At 44.0% G+C, this 17189-nt stretch overlaps 1 protein-coding gene across 11 annotated transcripts in view; it reads left to right on the forward strand.

Annotated features, from left to right (window-relative positions):
* CTNND2 (catenin delta 2) overlaps positions 1–17189 on the forward strand; it is an 888536-nt gene that overhangs the window by 740734 nt on the left and 130613 nt on the right. For all 11 annotated transcript variants that reach the window (XM_023625841.2, XM_070246034.1, XM_023625845.2 and 8 more), the window contains one exon: positions 12948–13065. In XM_023625841.2, the coding sequence (XP_023481609.1) occupies positions 12948–13065 (118 nt within the window). The remainder of the gene's footprint in view (positions 1–12947; positions 13066–17189) is intronic.

A 17189-nucleotide genomic window follows, 5' to 3' on the forward strand; every position in this document is an offset into this window, starting at 1 on the left:
TTCTGATGGCAGCAGTCCGACGTGAATACCCAGAATAAAACCACATTTGGGAGATGCTGGGGAATTGCTTGGAGCAGAATGGCGTAGAAGCAGAGAGAGGGGACAGACACAGAGTGAGTGGAGCCCTTCTTCTGCAGATACTGTCACTTTTTGTTGGCCGTTATTGATACTCAGTAAGGGATCAGTGGGGGATTAAAGCAACCACGAAAACAAGAACTGCATCTCGAGGAAAACTTATCACCTAGATAAGTGAGCTTTTAAAAATCACATTGATTCCCAGCTTTAATAAGTCTTTGAAGTACGCTTTGTTAAAATTTTCTGCAAGTAAATAAATTGAAAGATTACATGACTGCATATGGGGAATTAGGTGACGAATTGAAATGAAAGTTAGAAGGGTTTCTTAATAATAGCTGTTAATAATCCAGAACATAACACCAAATCCTGAAAGTCTTCAAACCCACAATCTGACGTTTAAAAGGCAAGCGGCCAATTACCTATAATCCTTATTAGTCAGCTTTGTTGTCCTACTTCTTGGAAGACGAAGGACTCAAAATACAAGGAATTGGGTGGCCTCGGCGTTGCTCGGGGTTTATTTAAGCACGATGCTTGTTTTCCTGAAAGTCCTTGTTTGCTTTTCTATTTTGTAATGTTTCCCAGCATATTAATGTATTATATGTATTTTAAAGCTCAGGTTTTTGTGATGTACATTAAAATGTGTCTGGTTGACGAGAAATAATTTCGTTTAGTCAAGAAGGAAGAAAACATGGTTTTTGATTCATTTTTTAACTTAGTTTGCCTTTTGACACATAACACTTTCCTTTTGCTGTTATAGGATGTGTAGTTGGGCCCTGGCTAGCAAATGGTTTTGTTCTATGGAAATGCTTTCTGTAGTGCTGGTGGCAGTGGGTAGGTTTGACGGCAAGCCCCCTTGACGGGAAGCTGAGGTGTCAGGACCGAAGTTGGATGTGGAAGCTGGCAACATGAGGTGCACCCTGATGCCGAGTCAGCACAGAGAAAGAAGAGCCCGCCACCCACATGCCAGAGTGAAATCTTTCGGGCGTTAGTGGAATACAGGGTGGTGGGGATTGGGCCACATGGCACTGCTCCAAGCTCAAGATGTGGTCTCGTAACTAAAATTTCAAGGAGCAGTGAGTACAGCTTCCTCCCTGAGTCCTACGAGTCAGGAAAAAACAATTGTGGATGTTCATGGAGCACAAAGGACCGCGGGCACAATTAGCTTCACAGTTAACAGTTTTAGCCACGCAGCACTCACCCTTTTTTCCCTGTGATTTCCTTGTAATTTAACCCAATGGGAAACTTTCAGCAAACATTTCATAGAGCAGTTAACTCTGTGGTGTCCATCAATTTTAATTGGAATCGTGTAGCTAAAACCCTAGGTAGTACTTGCCAGCAATAGGGTGTCTTTTAACTCAGGTATTTCTGGTTCCGCTCTGGGCTTTCTGGAACAATGTGCCCTGACGCGTGGCTAACTCAGAAGGCACAGGTCTAGACAGCCTTACAAGGGGCAGTGTCGAATAGTCAACCAACACGGAGCTCATCTTTCTGTCTCTGCTGGTTTACTTTTATAAGTGGGGATGGGGGTGTCAACGGAGGGGCTACGCTCTGAGGATAGCACAGCAGCAGTGTTCACTGCCGGCCTGGTGGATAGTTGGTCTTTAGGCCACTGAAGCATTCCATCCCTGCAGCTCAGCAAAGCAATTATCAAGCCATCACTGTCCTGATTTATAAAGAAACTGCCTTCCTCGGGAGAAGACACTGCGGTATATAGCAGCAAGACAGTGCTAATCTTAAAAAAAAGGGGAAATTTACTTCTCTAGAAATTGTTCTGACTTGGCTGTGATGAAGCACCAGCTTTAAAAGCACATATGTAAAGAGAGAAGTCAAGAGCTTTTCAAGTAAATTCAGCCTTCCGTTATTTGTACCCAATAAAAGTTTATGGAGGTGTGGCTAATCCTAATAACTGTTCATACCGTTGGGTACTTATGGCTGGCGTTTCAGATCCTGTTCTGAGAATTCACTTGCAGTAATGAGGATGCACTACAGATGTCACTGAAGCAGAGCTAGGAAGCTGCCTCATTTCTCTCCCTTGTAATCCAGCGTCCTCATTTCCCACCCAGATACCAAATACCAACCGCTGCATTTGTGTTCACTGGAAGCTGTGAAGACTGAGGTTTTCAGGGGCCCCCTCTGCTGGAAGGAAGACTGGCAGAGGTGAAAGATGTTGACCAAGCGGGAGAGCGATCTGGACAAAGCTGACACACACGAATTTCGTGGCACTCTTGTGGCTAATCAGATCAGGGACAGGGCAAAATAAATGAAAGCTATATACTGTTGCCTCACAACGAGCATCATCACATCACATTAGTGTTCCTTATGCAGAGGGCATTAGCACATTCTGAGTCACACTGAGCAGTGGGCTGACTTTGTGTAGCTGAGGGCAGACACTTCATATGTCACCACCCTCCCCCTCCCTTACACTCACGCCCCTGGGAAGAGTTTTGATTTTCTTATCTATATGACATTTTGGTCTTGACCAAATCAGTACAGTTATTTGATCATCTAGAAACATCTCCTTGAAACCTGCATGAGCCCACTGTGGATAAGCAGCTTGCCAGGAAAGGCATTGGGTGTGAAACATTCGGGGATGATGTTGATAAGAATTCCATTTACCCTTGACTAAAACAAGCTAAAGGCTGTGTATGAGTTTCCCATTGCTACTGTAACAAATTACCACAAACAGTGACTTAGAACAAGACAAATTTATTACCCTACAGTTCTGTGGGTTAGAAGTCTGACACAGGTCTCGCTTGTTTAAAATCAAGGTGTCGGCAGGGTTGTGTTCCTTACTAATGGCTGTTGGGAGAATCCACTTCCAAGCTCCTTCAGGTTGTGACCAGAATCCACTTCCTTGTGGCCATGGAACTGAGATCTCTGTTTCCTTGCTGGTGGTCGGCTGAGAGCTAGCAGCCTCTGTCTCATCTTTGCATGTGGCTCCCTATAGGTCAGAACCAGTAATGGGGAGTTAGGTCCTCAAGCATGGCATCTCTCTGACTTTCCCTTCTGCTCCATCTCTCTGACTCCAGCCAGAGAATGTTCTCTGCTTTTATGGCTCATGTGATTAAATTGGGCCCACAGGGATCATCCAGGACAATTCCCTATTTTAAAGCCCATAGCCTCAGTTCCATCTGCAACGTCCTTTTTTCATGTAAGGTAACCTATTCACAGGTACTGGAGATTAGGACGTGGACATTTTGTGGGGCTGTTATTTGTCTACCACATTCTTCCCTGTGGCCCCAAAAATTCACATCCATCCCACATATTTTCATCCCATCCCAAGGCCTCCAAAGGTTTCATCCCATTACAGCATCAACTCAAAGTCTGAAATTTCTTTAGCTCAAAAGTCCAAAATCAGAATATTCTACATCAGGTGTGGATGAGTAATCCCTGAAGTATAGCTCTTTTCCTCTTCTCTTGTGGACCTAAAAAACTAAAGAAACACGTTGTCTGCTCCCAACATACAGGACAGGTACAAGATAAAAGTTACAGACTTTCCAGTTCAAGAAGGGGAGAAATAGAAAATAAAATGGAGTACTGGCCCAAGCAGCTTTGAAATCCAGCCCCACAAACCCTATTAGATTTCAAGGCCAGGGACTTATCCTCTGTCACCCTTGGCTGTGGCCTCTGTGTAAGACATCAGAAAGAGGCAACTTTGGAAATGCCTCTTGAATGACTTGAATTCACGAAGTGGGTTGGTGGGAGCCTCACCTCAGTTCGCTCTTGGTTAGTGCTCAAATATCGTAAATGTTCACCTGCACATACCTACAGAGCTACAGCAGACCGTCTGGTGATACACTACCCAACGTTCACAGCAACCTGCTTGGGCTGCCCTTTAGCTACATGTCAAGAAGGACTCAGCACAGGTAATGCAGTTTGGTAAAAGAGCATCAGCAAGGTTTACCCCAGTGGACCATGAGCCCTCCATGGTTTTAGTAGACACAAGGGGCTGGCTTAGGATGACAGGCTTAGTAAAAATGGAGAAGTATGTGCCAGAATTGGCATTTCCACAGAATGCCACCTCTCCCTGCCAGGTCCTGTCCTCTGTTAATGCCAAAGGTGACCTGGAGACCCCACCTCTGCATGGCTGTGCTTGGTTGATATTTACACAGGCTGTTCACCTGGAACGGCCCCTAAGCCTGTGTTTGTGCTTTAAGCCTTGCCCTCAAAATTTGAAGGTACTGTCCACTGAATTCGCATGAAATGCTTTCTTGCGAAGAACGTGTTTACTGCACTCTGTGTTCTTAGTTCTTAAGTCACAACTCATGACTTGCTGCTATAAAGATTAAGGAAAACAATTGATATCCAAATTTACAGAATTACAACTTAAGCAAAGAGTTTACTGAAATAGTGGAATAGTAAAACTTCCATCTATTTCAGCCTGTGTTTATTTTCTAGGCGTTCCTTCCAAGAGAGATTGGTTCCCAAATTCTTCACATTGCTAGTTTTGTGCTGATGATACCGTATTTAGGCACATCAAATGTATGTCTGTTTACCTTGCTGGACTGTGAGGTCCTAAGGTCAAGAGCCAGCTGCTCTCTTCTTTTTATCCCAAGACCTGGCATTGGGTGTGGAACCCAGTATGAATGCAGTCAAGCTTGGTTGGTTTATTGGTGTGAACTTATTTATCTGTTACCCTTTCTTCCTAGAATGATTCTGCTGGGTCCATCTGGCAGAACCCATAACTCCTCCAAATTTCAGCTCAACATTACTTCTTACAGTAAAAATTAGAAATACCCTGGATGTCCACAAGTAGGGTAATAACTTTTAAAATTATGAACTGTGATATATTTATATGTGTAATATCCAAAGTCATTCCATGAATAAGGTGGATCAATAGGTACTGTCATGAAAAGAGGCAATGATACAATTTTGAGGGGTAAAAGCAAGTTACCTGAGGATGCACTGTGGTAAAAAGCAGAAACATGCCCATTCAGTTTATTTGTATGAGAAGAAAATCATCTTGAATGATAAACACCAGATGGTCACAGCAATTTCCTTGGACTGAGGGGATGTTCACTTTTACTTATGTGTTCATTTCCCCCATTGTTTTAGTATTTTTACGTTAGTTTTAGATTTTTGAAAAATCAGTGACAAAAGTTAAAATTGAGGTTGTCTGATGCTGTGAAACCTTCCATTCTTTCCCATTTGCCTCCCTCTCCCTTTCCCTCTCTGCACGCTTGGGTCCCACACATTCCACGTGGCACAGCTGTTCCCTGCCTGGAGTCTCTCTCCCTCTTGGACGGGAGTCTCTCTCTGGGTGAGAAGCAGCTGGAGTAGTTAATATTTACTGCAAAGACTCCGTGCCAGACCCTGAGCACCTGGCTGGGTTACTGCACAATCCAGTGACATCAGACCATCCCCACCTGCACCTTACAGATGAGGAGACTGAGGCAAGACACGTGCCTTCGCGTGTCTATAGCCCCAGTTGTGAGCAGCATGCGAGGTACACAACAGAACCCACCTTTGGTGAAGTTACAGAATGATAAGAAGGAAACAAGCTGATCCCTTTCTGCAGAGAAACTACAAATCAAAAGGATGAGCCCTCATGAATTCTGCGGTGGCGGCTCCTCTGAGGGAAGAAAAAGGGGACCATGGACTTGACAGGGCTCATGCTGCCCCCCGGACCCTGTGACCACTGCACCTGGAGTGAGGGGATCTGGCTGGACGGCTGTCACTGCACTGATCCCACTGGCTGGGCAGAAGACCCCTTCCTCCTCGACCCTGCACACTCGCCTGAAGAGGAGGACCTTCCCAAGTAGAGGGAAAGATTTGGGAGGTTTTGGTCAATGATTTTGGAACCCACAGACAAGCTCTTCCAAGGCCTTTGGTGGGACAGCACAAGGCATAGCTGCTGTTTACCTCAGAGACAATACATCTGATTCCTGACACCCGAATTCAGAGAGCATGTTCACCTTAGACCGAGGGCACTGCTGATTCTTGGAGGTTCTTAGACTTTTTGGGATCCTGGCCTCAGAATGTGATGAAAGTTCTATACCTTTATTGCAAGAAAAAACACCCATAACAAACACATAAAAATGTGTAGAACTTTGAGCAAAATGTCAGGGGTTCAGAAACCCCTCCCAAAGCCTATAACTAGGCTTCAAAGGAGAACATAAGTCAGGGGTCAGCAAACTATGGTCCACAGGCCAAATCCCACCAGTGACCTGTTTTCGTGTGGCTGAAGGTAAGAATGGGTTTCATGTTTTAAAAGGCTCTTAAAAGAAGAAGGAGGAGGAGGAAGAGAAGAAGTAACAGAGGCTCTATGTGGCCCCAAAAGCCTAAAATATTTACTCTCCTGGCCCTTTACAGAAAACGTTCCTGACCCTTGATTTAGATGTTCATGGATAGAAAGACTTCTTTAAAATTTAGTGTTTTTAACTGAAGTGAAACAAACCTACTTTACAGAAGAAAGGCCTGAGCTTTATTGGTGTGATTTCCCATTCCCATGCTCGCTCAGATCAGGTAATGTATGATAAGCTACTAATTTCATTCGTTTCTGAGCAGGTAATTACATAGTCAGGAAATTAAGACGATCTACATCTGTATTCTACTTAGATGTCCCCTCACTAATTCAGTGTTGTTTCCAGATTTTTGCAGGTTGCCTATTAGGAGCCTCTGGTGATTGATCTAAATGCATTGCTATTGGGTGTTGGGGCCATGATGTCCCTGCCCAGTTAGGAAGAGATGCCCTGTCGTTAAGAGGCTGTATACCATTAGCGCACAGTAGACAATTGCGTGGTCATCCAATAAATATTTTAGTTTCCTGCTGTGGGCTAGGGAAGTGGTTCTCAACTCTCGTGTGAATTGGCACCAGACGGAGACTAACAGAACACACCGAGGCCCAGGCTCATCCAAGGAGAGGAAGGGCCTGGGCCTTTGTATTTTTATGGAGTTCCAAAGATGATTCAGATGCAGCAGATGTTTGAGGACACCTAGGCTAAGCACGTGTTCGGTGTTGGGGAAGCATACACCCACAAATTAGCCCCTCTAGGAGCCCAGCTATCTGGAGCAGGTTTCTCAGCCTCCACACTGTTGGCATTCTTTGTTGGGGGGCCTGTCCTGAGTATTGTAGGATATTTAGTAGCAGCTCTGGCTGCCTCCACCTACTAGATGCCAGTAATATCCTCTCCCTTTGCAGTTGTGACAACCAAAATGTCCCCAGACACTCAGATACTGGCAAATGGTCCTTGGGGACAAAATCACCCCAGTTAGACACCACTGGTCTAGAAGGAGATAGACCTGAAAACAATTGTGCACTGTTTCGTTCAGGAATTATTCACTGAGTTCCTACTAAGTGCTGTGCAGTGGGGAGTGAGGAGCAGACAACAAAATAGGATGATGCTCCCTACCCCACCTCCATGTCATAGAGGGACCTGCCTCGAGCATCAGGTGTTACAGGTGCACTGAAAGAGCTTGGGCCTGGAGCTACAAAGAAGAGTGTGGAGGCAGTGAAGCCAGGCTTAGAAGGTGGATGAGACAGAGCTCTGACTGAGCCTTGGCATCTGTGACTCTCAAGGTCAATGGGCCTAGAGGTAGAAGGAAGGACATTCCAGGCAGAGGGGTCAGTGCAACCTCAGCACCCTGGACAGCGTCGCCTTATCCATGGATGTGGGGATGGAAGCTCATGACCCTGGGGGTGCTGAGTCTCTCCAGGCCTGGGTCTGGCACCCCTGGTCTGCCCTGTGCTGCCTTCTTTGGTGGATTCTGTCTCTTCCCCTGCCTGCGCTGCTGGGTTGGCATCAAGGCCTTACTGAGCACTTGGCTTGCTATTTCATCTTTGCCTCAGGACTACCAGTATTTCTTGAAATAATCTCAGCTCTGTTCTCTGAAGCCCTCTAGCAGCCCCACCCCACTCCTCACACTGGTATATAGTCTCAGGAACCCAGCCCTGGTCCCACAGAGAGCCAGCATCTGGGCTCTGCTGATCATAAACTGGGAGATGAGACAAAGGAGCTCAGTAAGCACCAGCCCAGAGATGTGCAGAGCTGGGCCAGCAGGAAGGACTGTAAGGAATTTGAGCAGGGCTGGAGCCCGTGTCTCAAGGGGATGGAGGGGGCTTGGTCTGAGGTGACCCCAATGGAGGCCACAGCATAAAAGCCAAGGAGCAGGTTGGATGGAGAGGAGAAGAGGTAACAGAGCACAGGAAGACAAACCAGTCCTCAACCAGAAAGCTCTTCCTACAAGCCTGGGTAAAGATAGGCGTGACACTGGAGAATACGTTAATTGGCTCCAGGCAACAAAATTATGCAATTCTCTCCAGCACTCAGCGTTTAGGATCAATATTATCATCAATCATAAGGAAGTTCATGTCTCAAGTAAATAAGTTTACTCCCCATATTATATCCTATATTCAATTGCTTTTTCTTTCTTTGAAAATTGAGACTGCCCTGGAAAATCTAGGTTAGGGGCTATAGTGGCAGAGCACAAAGCACAGAATAAGAAGCCTGCATTCAAATGGTGTAACAGACATCTGATACTCATCCACTGAGCAGGGAGCACAGAGGCAAGTCAGTCATGGACTACGCGTGAATCCCAATCCATTGAAGAGCTGAATGCTCATGTAATAGGCAACTTGATTGAGCACGTAGGATGTGTCGGGTGCTCAGCTGCAAGCTGGATGTACAAATAACGGTGACATTGCTTCTACCCTCCAGAAGGTCCCCATGCAGCAATAGGGTCACAACCTAAATAATTCCAATACAAAATCAATGGTGATCAATAATGGAGATTCAAAGAGCTAAGGGAGTGCGGAGAAGGGTGAGGCTAATTTCAATAGATTGATTGCTAAAAACCTCATCCCCTGGTTTTCTCTGCGATTTGACCTCCCATATCCCGACCATCTGAAGTGCAGACATGTAAAATGAAGTCTTTTGTGTGAAATGCTGTAGTCATTCATTTCAACACACTGTGTAAGAGCCACTTGGGATCCTAGGAGAGCACTGTACATTGAGTTTGTTTTAAATAAGACTGATGGAGGCTCAGAGAAATGAGATGTCAAACAACACTGAAGATAGGGGAAATAAAGGGGCTTAACTAGTTGCATTTGAATAAAAGAGATCATAAAAGATTTTCTATCTTTTAATTGTAAGATGTAAAAATAAATTGTTTCATTTTTTTTCCCCCTTTTTCTCCCCAAAGCCCCCCGGTACATAGTTGTGTATTCTTCATTGTGGGTTCTTCTAGTTGTGGCATGTGGGACGCCGCCCCAGCGTGGTCCTATGAGCAGTGCCGTGTCCACGCCCAGGACTCGAACTAACGAAACACTGGGCCGCCTGCAGCGGAGCGCGCGAGCTTAACCACTCGGCCACGGGGCCAGCCCCTAAATTGTTTCATTTTTTTATGTATTAAATAAAAAAATTATAGAATCTACTCGAAGCAGAAATTTCTAAATGACATATAAACTGACAATTCAGTCAAGATTATAAAGATTATTCCTGAGGAATAGGTATACCATCTTTGTGCTTTGTACAAATAATGTACAAATATTTGTTTTAACGTTATGTTTATGCCTGGAACTTTGCTGCACCAGTTTCTAGCCAGACATGGAAATCACCTCCCTCAAGATGGACAGAAGATGATTTAAGTACAATATGAGGGAGAAATCTTGTAGATTGGACATTGGCACATTGTCAAATACTTACATGGTTAGAATTAACTGTGTGGTGACCAGCAGGCAAGGTTATTGTGTTTTTGATTTTTAAACAGTGAAGCATGCATAGTATAGTAGGTCTTGTGTTTGTGGGGAAAACTCAGGAAAAGGAAACCCTCCTCTCCTCCAGAGTGGAAAGCCGAAGGTACTCTTATGATGTGTTTCCTTCAGGAATACTCGATTAAAAGTGGCAACGCAACCCCAAGGGCTTATAGGACATGGGTAGCCATCGAAAAAGAGACTTGTGCATACCTCAGTCTGTTTAAAAATATATACTGAGCCTCATCATACCTGCAGACACTGTAGTAACTCCTTTCACTCCTCCGTATTGTAGGGGTGTGTGTGTGTGTGTGTGTGTCTATCCCAGTCACTGCCTCTTCCCTCCTGGAACCTTAACTTATTAGTCTTTCTCATTTCTCAATATATTACACATTTTAATATAGTAGCCAGTTAATAACTTTTTTTTAATCTTGGAGGAGAACTAGACTAGAATCGAGCAGAAACTAGAATAAAGAAAAGTGCTCAGATTAATATTGACAATTTATAGTGTTAACAGAGTTGTTAATTCCTCATTTTCTGATGGTTGGTCCTGCCCATTCATTGATTACCAATGAAAATAGGGCAGATCGTCATGAAGTTTCTTTGTGAATCAGGAGGCAGCCCACTCCCGTCATAAAGCTACTCAAAGGAAAGACTGCGCATTCATTGGTAAGGGAAGAGGGCAGAGGATCTTTCATGCGAAGCTGTATATGAGCTATCCGTAAGGCTCTTTCACGTCTGAATTCCATCATTCTTTCTTTGGAAACACCACCTCATCAAAGTACAAAAAGGCAAGATTTAAGACACACAATCACGCATTACACCCAGCATTCTTCTGGCCAAACAGGTGTGACTGGAATTTTTGACAAATCTTTTACTCTAAGCTCAAAGTTGAGAGCTCGACCTGGTGAAACCATTTCAGGGAGAAGTGATCTAAAAATGCTGTCTTACAAAGGCCATCCTTCTAGTATAGAATAATACCAATATGCCTCTCACCACTTTTTCCCTAGCGGGAAATTAGTTCTTCCTCCTTCCCAGGGATCTTGTCAGAAACGAGAGTTGGCCACTCCAGGACAGAATCTATAACACTTTACATAAAAATGCTGTCAATATTTGCCCAGTTATATTATCGAAGGAACTGAGGAATTTTGTTTATATTTTAAGATCAGCAAATGCCAAAAATACTAATTTGAATTGAATAACCTTTCTCAGTGTTACGTTAAAATGCTGGAGGATGCTATTTAAATACTTTCCACAGAACTTTTTAGATATCAAAAAAGCATTTATGTTCAGTGGCATTTTAGCATTAGGCCTATTTTATTTTAATTCCTAAAAAAAAATAGTCCATCTATATTATACATCAAGCCTCTCCTTCACAGACCTGGGTTTTGCTCCAGCTTCTCCAATTACTGCCCATGTGGCTGTGGACAACCTCTCTGAGCCTCAGTTTTCTCATCTGTAAAATAGAATGAAGTGTAACAGTGAAAGATGTTGTGGAAATGAAATGAGAATACGTGTGTGAGTTACAGTGTGGGTGTGGAGGTTCATTCTCTTACTGCCCAAGGAAAGTTGTCTGCCCCCTACAAGAGATGCCACTAGTCAAGAGGCAAGGTGAGAGGAGAGAAAGGACTTTTTATTACAGCTTGCTAGTAAGAGGGAAGATGGCTGACTAATGTCCAAAAGAACCATCTTATAGAACAAAGACTACAGGCCCGTCATATAGGAGGCTGGTCTCCAGGTGGGGCAGGCAGCTTTTCCTGATAGTCCTTTGTTTTACTGGATGTGCATCAGAGACCGGAGCAACGCCCTATACCCTGATCTTTCAGTTGTCATTGATGATGGCTATCAGCATAGACTCTCTGCCTTGGGGTCACAACATTCCTAAGGAACTCAAAAGAACAGAGTTATCAACTTAAAGTAGCTGGGAGGGGCCATAAAATCTACAGAGCATGTCTGGGCTGGTTAATCAGAGGTCATCCAAAGTTACCATACCCAAAGAAATATGGTTTTTTTCCTACAATGTGGCTTCCCCTATGTCAACCTTGTGTTGAGCTGGTATCAGTTCTATTCAAATTCTCCTGCAGGCTCTGTCCAGGGCCACAGATCTGCCATGTGGCTGCCCCTAGCAGTCAGCAAAGAGTGCTACCCTCCCCACCCAAACTCAGAGCATAATTCTCAACATCAGCACCATCAAATATGCAAATTATTTGACTGCACCAGGGTGGAGCCCAGCAATATACATGAACACCCCCTCCAGGTGTTTCTGATACTAGCCAAAATGTGACAGCCATTGCACTAGCTAGATCATTCTCTCTTTCCATCACCCTTCCCCACAGTTTCCGAACTCACTTCCTCCAGCATCCCTCTAACAGTCTATATTGCCCATGAGTCAGTCACTGCAGAAATTCTCTCCTGGAACCCAAGCCTAATCATGGTAGGAGAGGAACAACACACTCTCAGGTGGTGAAGTAACTAAAAATATCCCGAAGATTCATCTTCGACTAGGATTATCTCATGTCTTTCGTATATCAGGAAGATCTGTTTCCCCGCTGTGCATTCCATTACAAGAGGCCCTTTCTGTTGGGGTTAGGTCATCATGTGCCAGCACAGGAAAGATCTTGGGCAATTCCTGCATATAAACAGTGCCATGGGCATCATGGTGGCTGAATTTTCACAGAAACCCATATGTTCTTAGAAGAAATTTCTAGAAGTTTACTTCTGGCTGGTCCAAAGTAGGTATATTTTTGAAGCAGGTGAATTAGACCCCTAGAATATTTCGGTAAGTTGGAAGCTCTGTCTTTGAAAATTGTTTCAAACTTCTCAAAGAAGAAGAATTCTTTGAATCAAAGAGCTTCCGATTCCCTCGTCAATTGTAAAGAAAGTAAACTTTGAAGACTTTCTGAAAGTCTCCCATTCTTGGCAGTCATGGGACCCTCCCAGATGATGTGTTCGGAATTCTGCGTTCTCCACTTCTGGAGTTACGTTAACAGATCTCTGTGATTTACCCAGTGCTAGGATGCATTTGTGGAAGCCGTCCCTACTCAATAAAACTATATTCTTGGTAAACAATCTGAAAAGGCGAGCAAGCGTTTTCTTTAAAACCACGAGAGGAGGTGGGTATGGAAGAACGTTCTTCTGGTGACCACGGTGCAGCTTCCTGACGGGTCCTTTTGCCTTGCAGGAATGTTAGTTCGGCCGGAGAGGAGGCCCGCAGGAGGATGCGGGAATGTGACGGGCTCACCGATGCGCTGCTCTACGTGATCCAGTCTGCGCTGGGGAGCAGTGAGATCGATAGCAAGGTTTGTTGTATTTGCCTAGATTAAGCATCTTAGAGAATAAAGACTCCCAAGGGACTAAACAGTGGCTAAGGATGATGGAGAGCTAATACGATGTTTAATACTTTCACTCTGAAGTCTATCTTGGTCTCCTTGTATGAATCCAGCATTTTCTAGACAGGGCTTCTAATCCTGGCCCAGAGCTGGACACCTGAGTCTTGATTGGTAATGAGTAAAAATTTAGATTTTTAAGTTACTCAAACCGCAGGTGTTCCAGATGAGTGTATAAACTTTGGCATATCGCATTACCCACAAGCTTCTAGTTTTATTTTATGAAATCTACTTTCAGAAGAAAAAGAAATGCTAAAACTACCTGAGATTTGAATAATCCTATATTTTTACAAGTTAGCTTCTCAACAACTGCTAATTGTATCAAATGTCATTTTAAAAATGCCGGATGAAGTCGAAATAAATGTTGTCCAAATGCTAACCACATGAGGCTGTCAACACGACAGTCGTCAGTGTCTGTTCAGTGTTTTAGTTCACAGACCAAAATAGAACCGGGTGGGCTTTTCCAGTGTTTGACCTATTTTGTTTTGTCTTAATTTGTCTTTTGATTAATTTTGATTCACTCTAAATGTAAATTCGTAATTTCACAATATCTCCATATAAATGCGGGCTTTACTGATGCTTTTAAAGTAATACGTGTGATAAACATGATACCTTAATAAGAGTTTCTCAAGAGCTACATTATTGACCTTTTGGGCCAATTAATTCTTTGTTGTGGGAACCATCCTGTGCCTTGCAGGATGTTCAGCAGCATCCCTGGCCTTTACTCACTAGATGCCAGTAACTTCCCCACTCCCACCCCCGGCCACTAGTTATTACAAACAGAAATGTCTCCAGACCTTGCCAAATTTGCTCTCACAGTGAGCAAAATTGGCCCTGGTTGTGGACCACAATGTTAATCCCATAGTTTTCAGCATGGACTCTTCATCACAATGGCCTTTGGAGCTCTTAATAAATACATGTGCTTAGACCCCGTCATCATCCTCTGAATCTGCATGTCTAACTCCACTCTCTGATTTTTGCAGCTTTAAAAATTCGTTGGGTTGTGCATCTTAGATTGAGAGCCCACCTTGGTAGATACGGCTTTGAAATGGACTCTGATCGGGAATATGGTGTAATCTAATTTAGTTGTAAAGTCAGATAAAGAACAAATGAATGATTTTATCCATTTAGTTACTAATTGGCAAGGGGAGTGATTTAGCATGGTGCTTCTCAACCTTGACCACACATGAGAGTGATTGAGAAATTGAGAAAATTGTTGCCTGAGGCCTACTCCCTAAGGTTGTGGATCCATGGTATCTTCTGGGACTCCAGCCCGTTGAGTACTGGTTGCCTCCAGTTATGAACACTGTTTGTCACCTTATCACTGCCACTCAGTTAAGTTTGCATCCATTCATTTACTGTGGTGTTACCAATTTCAAAGATGGAATATGATGTAATCAAGATTTAATCATCCTTTCTTGTAAACACCCTTAACAACCATTTTAGACCTTTTAATGTCATTGACAAGAAAATTACATCCCTAAAGAAGTGACCAGTCAAAATGTCTTCAGTATTTACAGATACCTGTTAATGTAATAGACACATGATTTTTTCAAAGAGCTGCCGAAGGTAATTCACTGAAGCCACGATGCCCAGGATCTTAATATTCAGAGCAATAAAGACTAAGGCATAGGGACACTAAGACTCTTAGTGTAACGGATACCATAAGAGCTTTCATACTGTCTGGGCCTTGTAGTTGAAAATAAAATAAATAAACAGCCTCTTGCCTTGGCCAAGTGCCCATGGCACCATCTTGGTGGGTAAGGCAGCCTCAGGAGCGGGGTCCCAAACCAGAGTGCTGCCAGGCACCCACATCTTTTTGGCGATGTGTCAGATGACTACACTCCTCAAACTCTTGGGAGACCTTGGGGATCTTCTCTTTTAATTTTCCTCAAATGAGGAAATTGGAATAATTGGGCCTGTTTAGGGCCAGAATCAGAAGACTCAGATATTCCTGATGGAGTAGAAGACACTGACATTGGCATCAGGACATGCCAGTGGATGTGCCAGTTCCACTTCCTGCTGACTAGTGGAACCCACCTGAGCGACCTCAGCTTTGTGACACGGAGGGTCATCGTAGCTGATGATAAGATCAGATGCGGTAAATTACTCGGCAGGGCTTTGCTGGCCAGAATGTGCTATTGAGTTTTAACATAGTGTTATTGTCCTGTGATCTTCTACTCAGCCCTCTGCTCAACCACTTCAACTTTCACCGTGACAAATGAGAAGGAAAAAAAAAATGAGTACATGTTCTCTTTAAAACCAGCAAAGTTAATGCATAAAAGAGCCTGGATTCCATGCAAGCTCTCAGCTCCGCTGCTATAATTGGGACGGTTTGTTGAAGGGACAACATATGGTAGAGCAGTCCACGGGCCATCTCCAAATTAGCCCTTTCTAATAGAAAATAAGGAATCGAAATGACCCTGACGACCAAGAAGAAGTGCTAAAAGCTCTGTTGACAGCAACGGATGTGGAAAGCAAAACCAGCAGCTGCCACACTCCTGCTGGTATCCCAAAGATGGGCAGTGGCTGTCTTTCTTTTTTCTTTTCTTTCTTCTACCCCCTTGAGAGAAAAGTGCTTAAATTGGTCACCCTCCCAAACCAAGCTTAAGGAGAGAGATGAGTTCAATCCCTGGGACCTCCCTCGCCCCATCCTTCCCCCTACACCTCCTCTCCCCCCTCCCCACTCTCCTCATCCCCACTTTCTCTCTCTCTGTCCAGCTTCTCCCCAGATCATCTCCCAGCTACAGGTGGATTATAAAGTGTTTCTCGAAACTGCAGATTTATGCCCCAGTAGTCATTTGTTCAGCAGAGGCTCGGAGATGCCCCCGGGGAAGACGAACAGCAGGATGAGAAAGAAGTTTATTCTCCCAAGTCTTTGATGTAAGAAAAATCAGTTTGAGATGATTTAAAAATCATTCTGACTTATGCCATAACATTTCCCTTTCAGGGAGAGACTTTTCTCCCTTTCATGCCTCATCTTGTGTTTACCTGCTTTCATGCGGTTCCTTTTTTGATGCTGAGAGGATGCTTGAAATAGAAAATCAAGTTGACTCAAAGCCTGTGGGATTAGCAGCCCATGAAACCTTGAAAAGCTGACAAGAAAGGTCTGGAATAGCAAAGGCTCCGGAGATATATCCTGAAAACTGGTTTTCCTAGTTGATTTTCATGCCCCCACTAGTCAAGTGAAAGATATGCTGCCTTTTACTGGATTCCAGTCATAGGTTGGGGAGCAGTGCAGGATTGGGACCCTGGCAGCCCCTGCCCCTTCCAGTCCCAGCCTAGGACTAGAGAGAGGTGGCAAAATCTGGTGTGAATTAACTACAGCTTCGGATCTCGTTTCCTTCATTGGTAAAATGAAACGGCGTTCCCTGCCTTGAACGGTGGCTGTCACACACTAGATGCCTGAAAAACAATAGACAAGTTGGCATGCTTTTAAAAATAAAACTTAACTCTGTTCAGTTTTTTTCCATCATTGCTTTGTTCTTTTGTAAAATTGGGTATTTTTTTTCCTCTTCTCACAGTTCCACAAATCCAGAACAAAGGTCAAAAGGTTGATGCAATGGATTGAATGTTTGTGTCCCCCCAGAATTCATATGTGAAACCTGATCTGCAATGCGATGATGTTTGGAGGTGGGGCCTTTGGGAGGAAGCACAGAGAGATGGAGCACTTTGCACACACCAAGGTCACACAGCTCATCACATGGCAGAGCCAGGACTCGAACCCAGACTGACTGGCTCTAGGTCACATGTTCTGGACTGCCAGGCAGTGCTGGCTCTGCCGTTGTTCATGATATGAACCCTTGTATAGCACTTACCATGTGCCAGGCGCTCTTCTCAGTACTTACATACTGTGTTAGTTTCCTGTTCCTGCTGTAACAAATTGCCGCAAACATGATGGCTTAAAACAACACAAATTTATTATCTTACCATTTTAGAGGTCAGGAGTCCAAATTGGGTCTTGTTGGGCTAAAATCCAAGTGTCAAAAAGGCTTCATCCCTTTCTGAAGGCTCTAAGGGAGAATCCATTTCCTTGC

This window comes from Equus caballus, chromosome 21, assembly GCF_041296265.1.
Source record: "Equus caballus isolate H_3958 breed thoroughbred chromosome 21, TB-T2T, whole genome shotgun sequence".
In the NCBI taxonomy this organism is placed as follows: domain Eukaryota; kingdom Metazoa; phylum Chordata; class Mammalia; order Perissodactyla; family Equidae; genus Equus; species Equus caballus.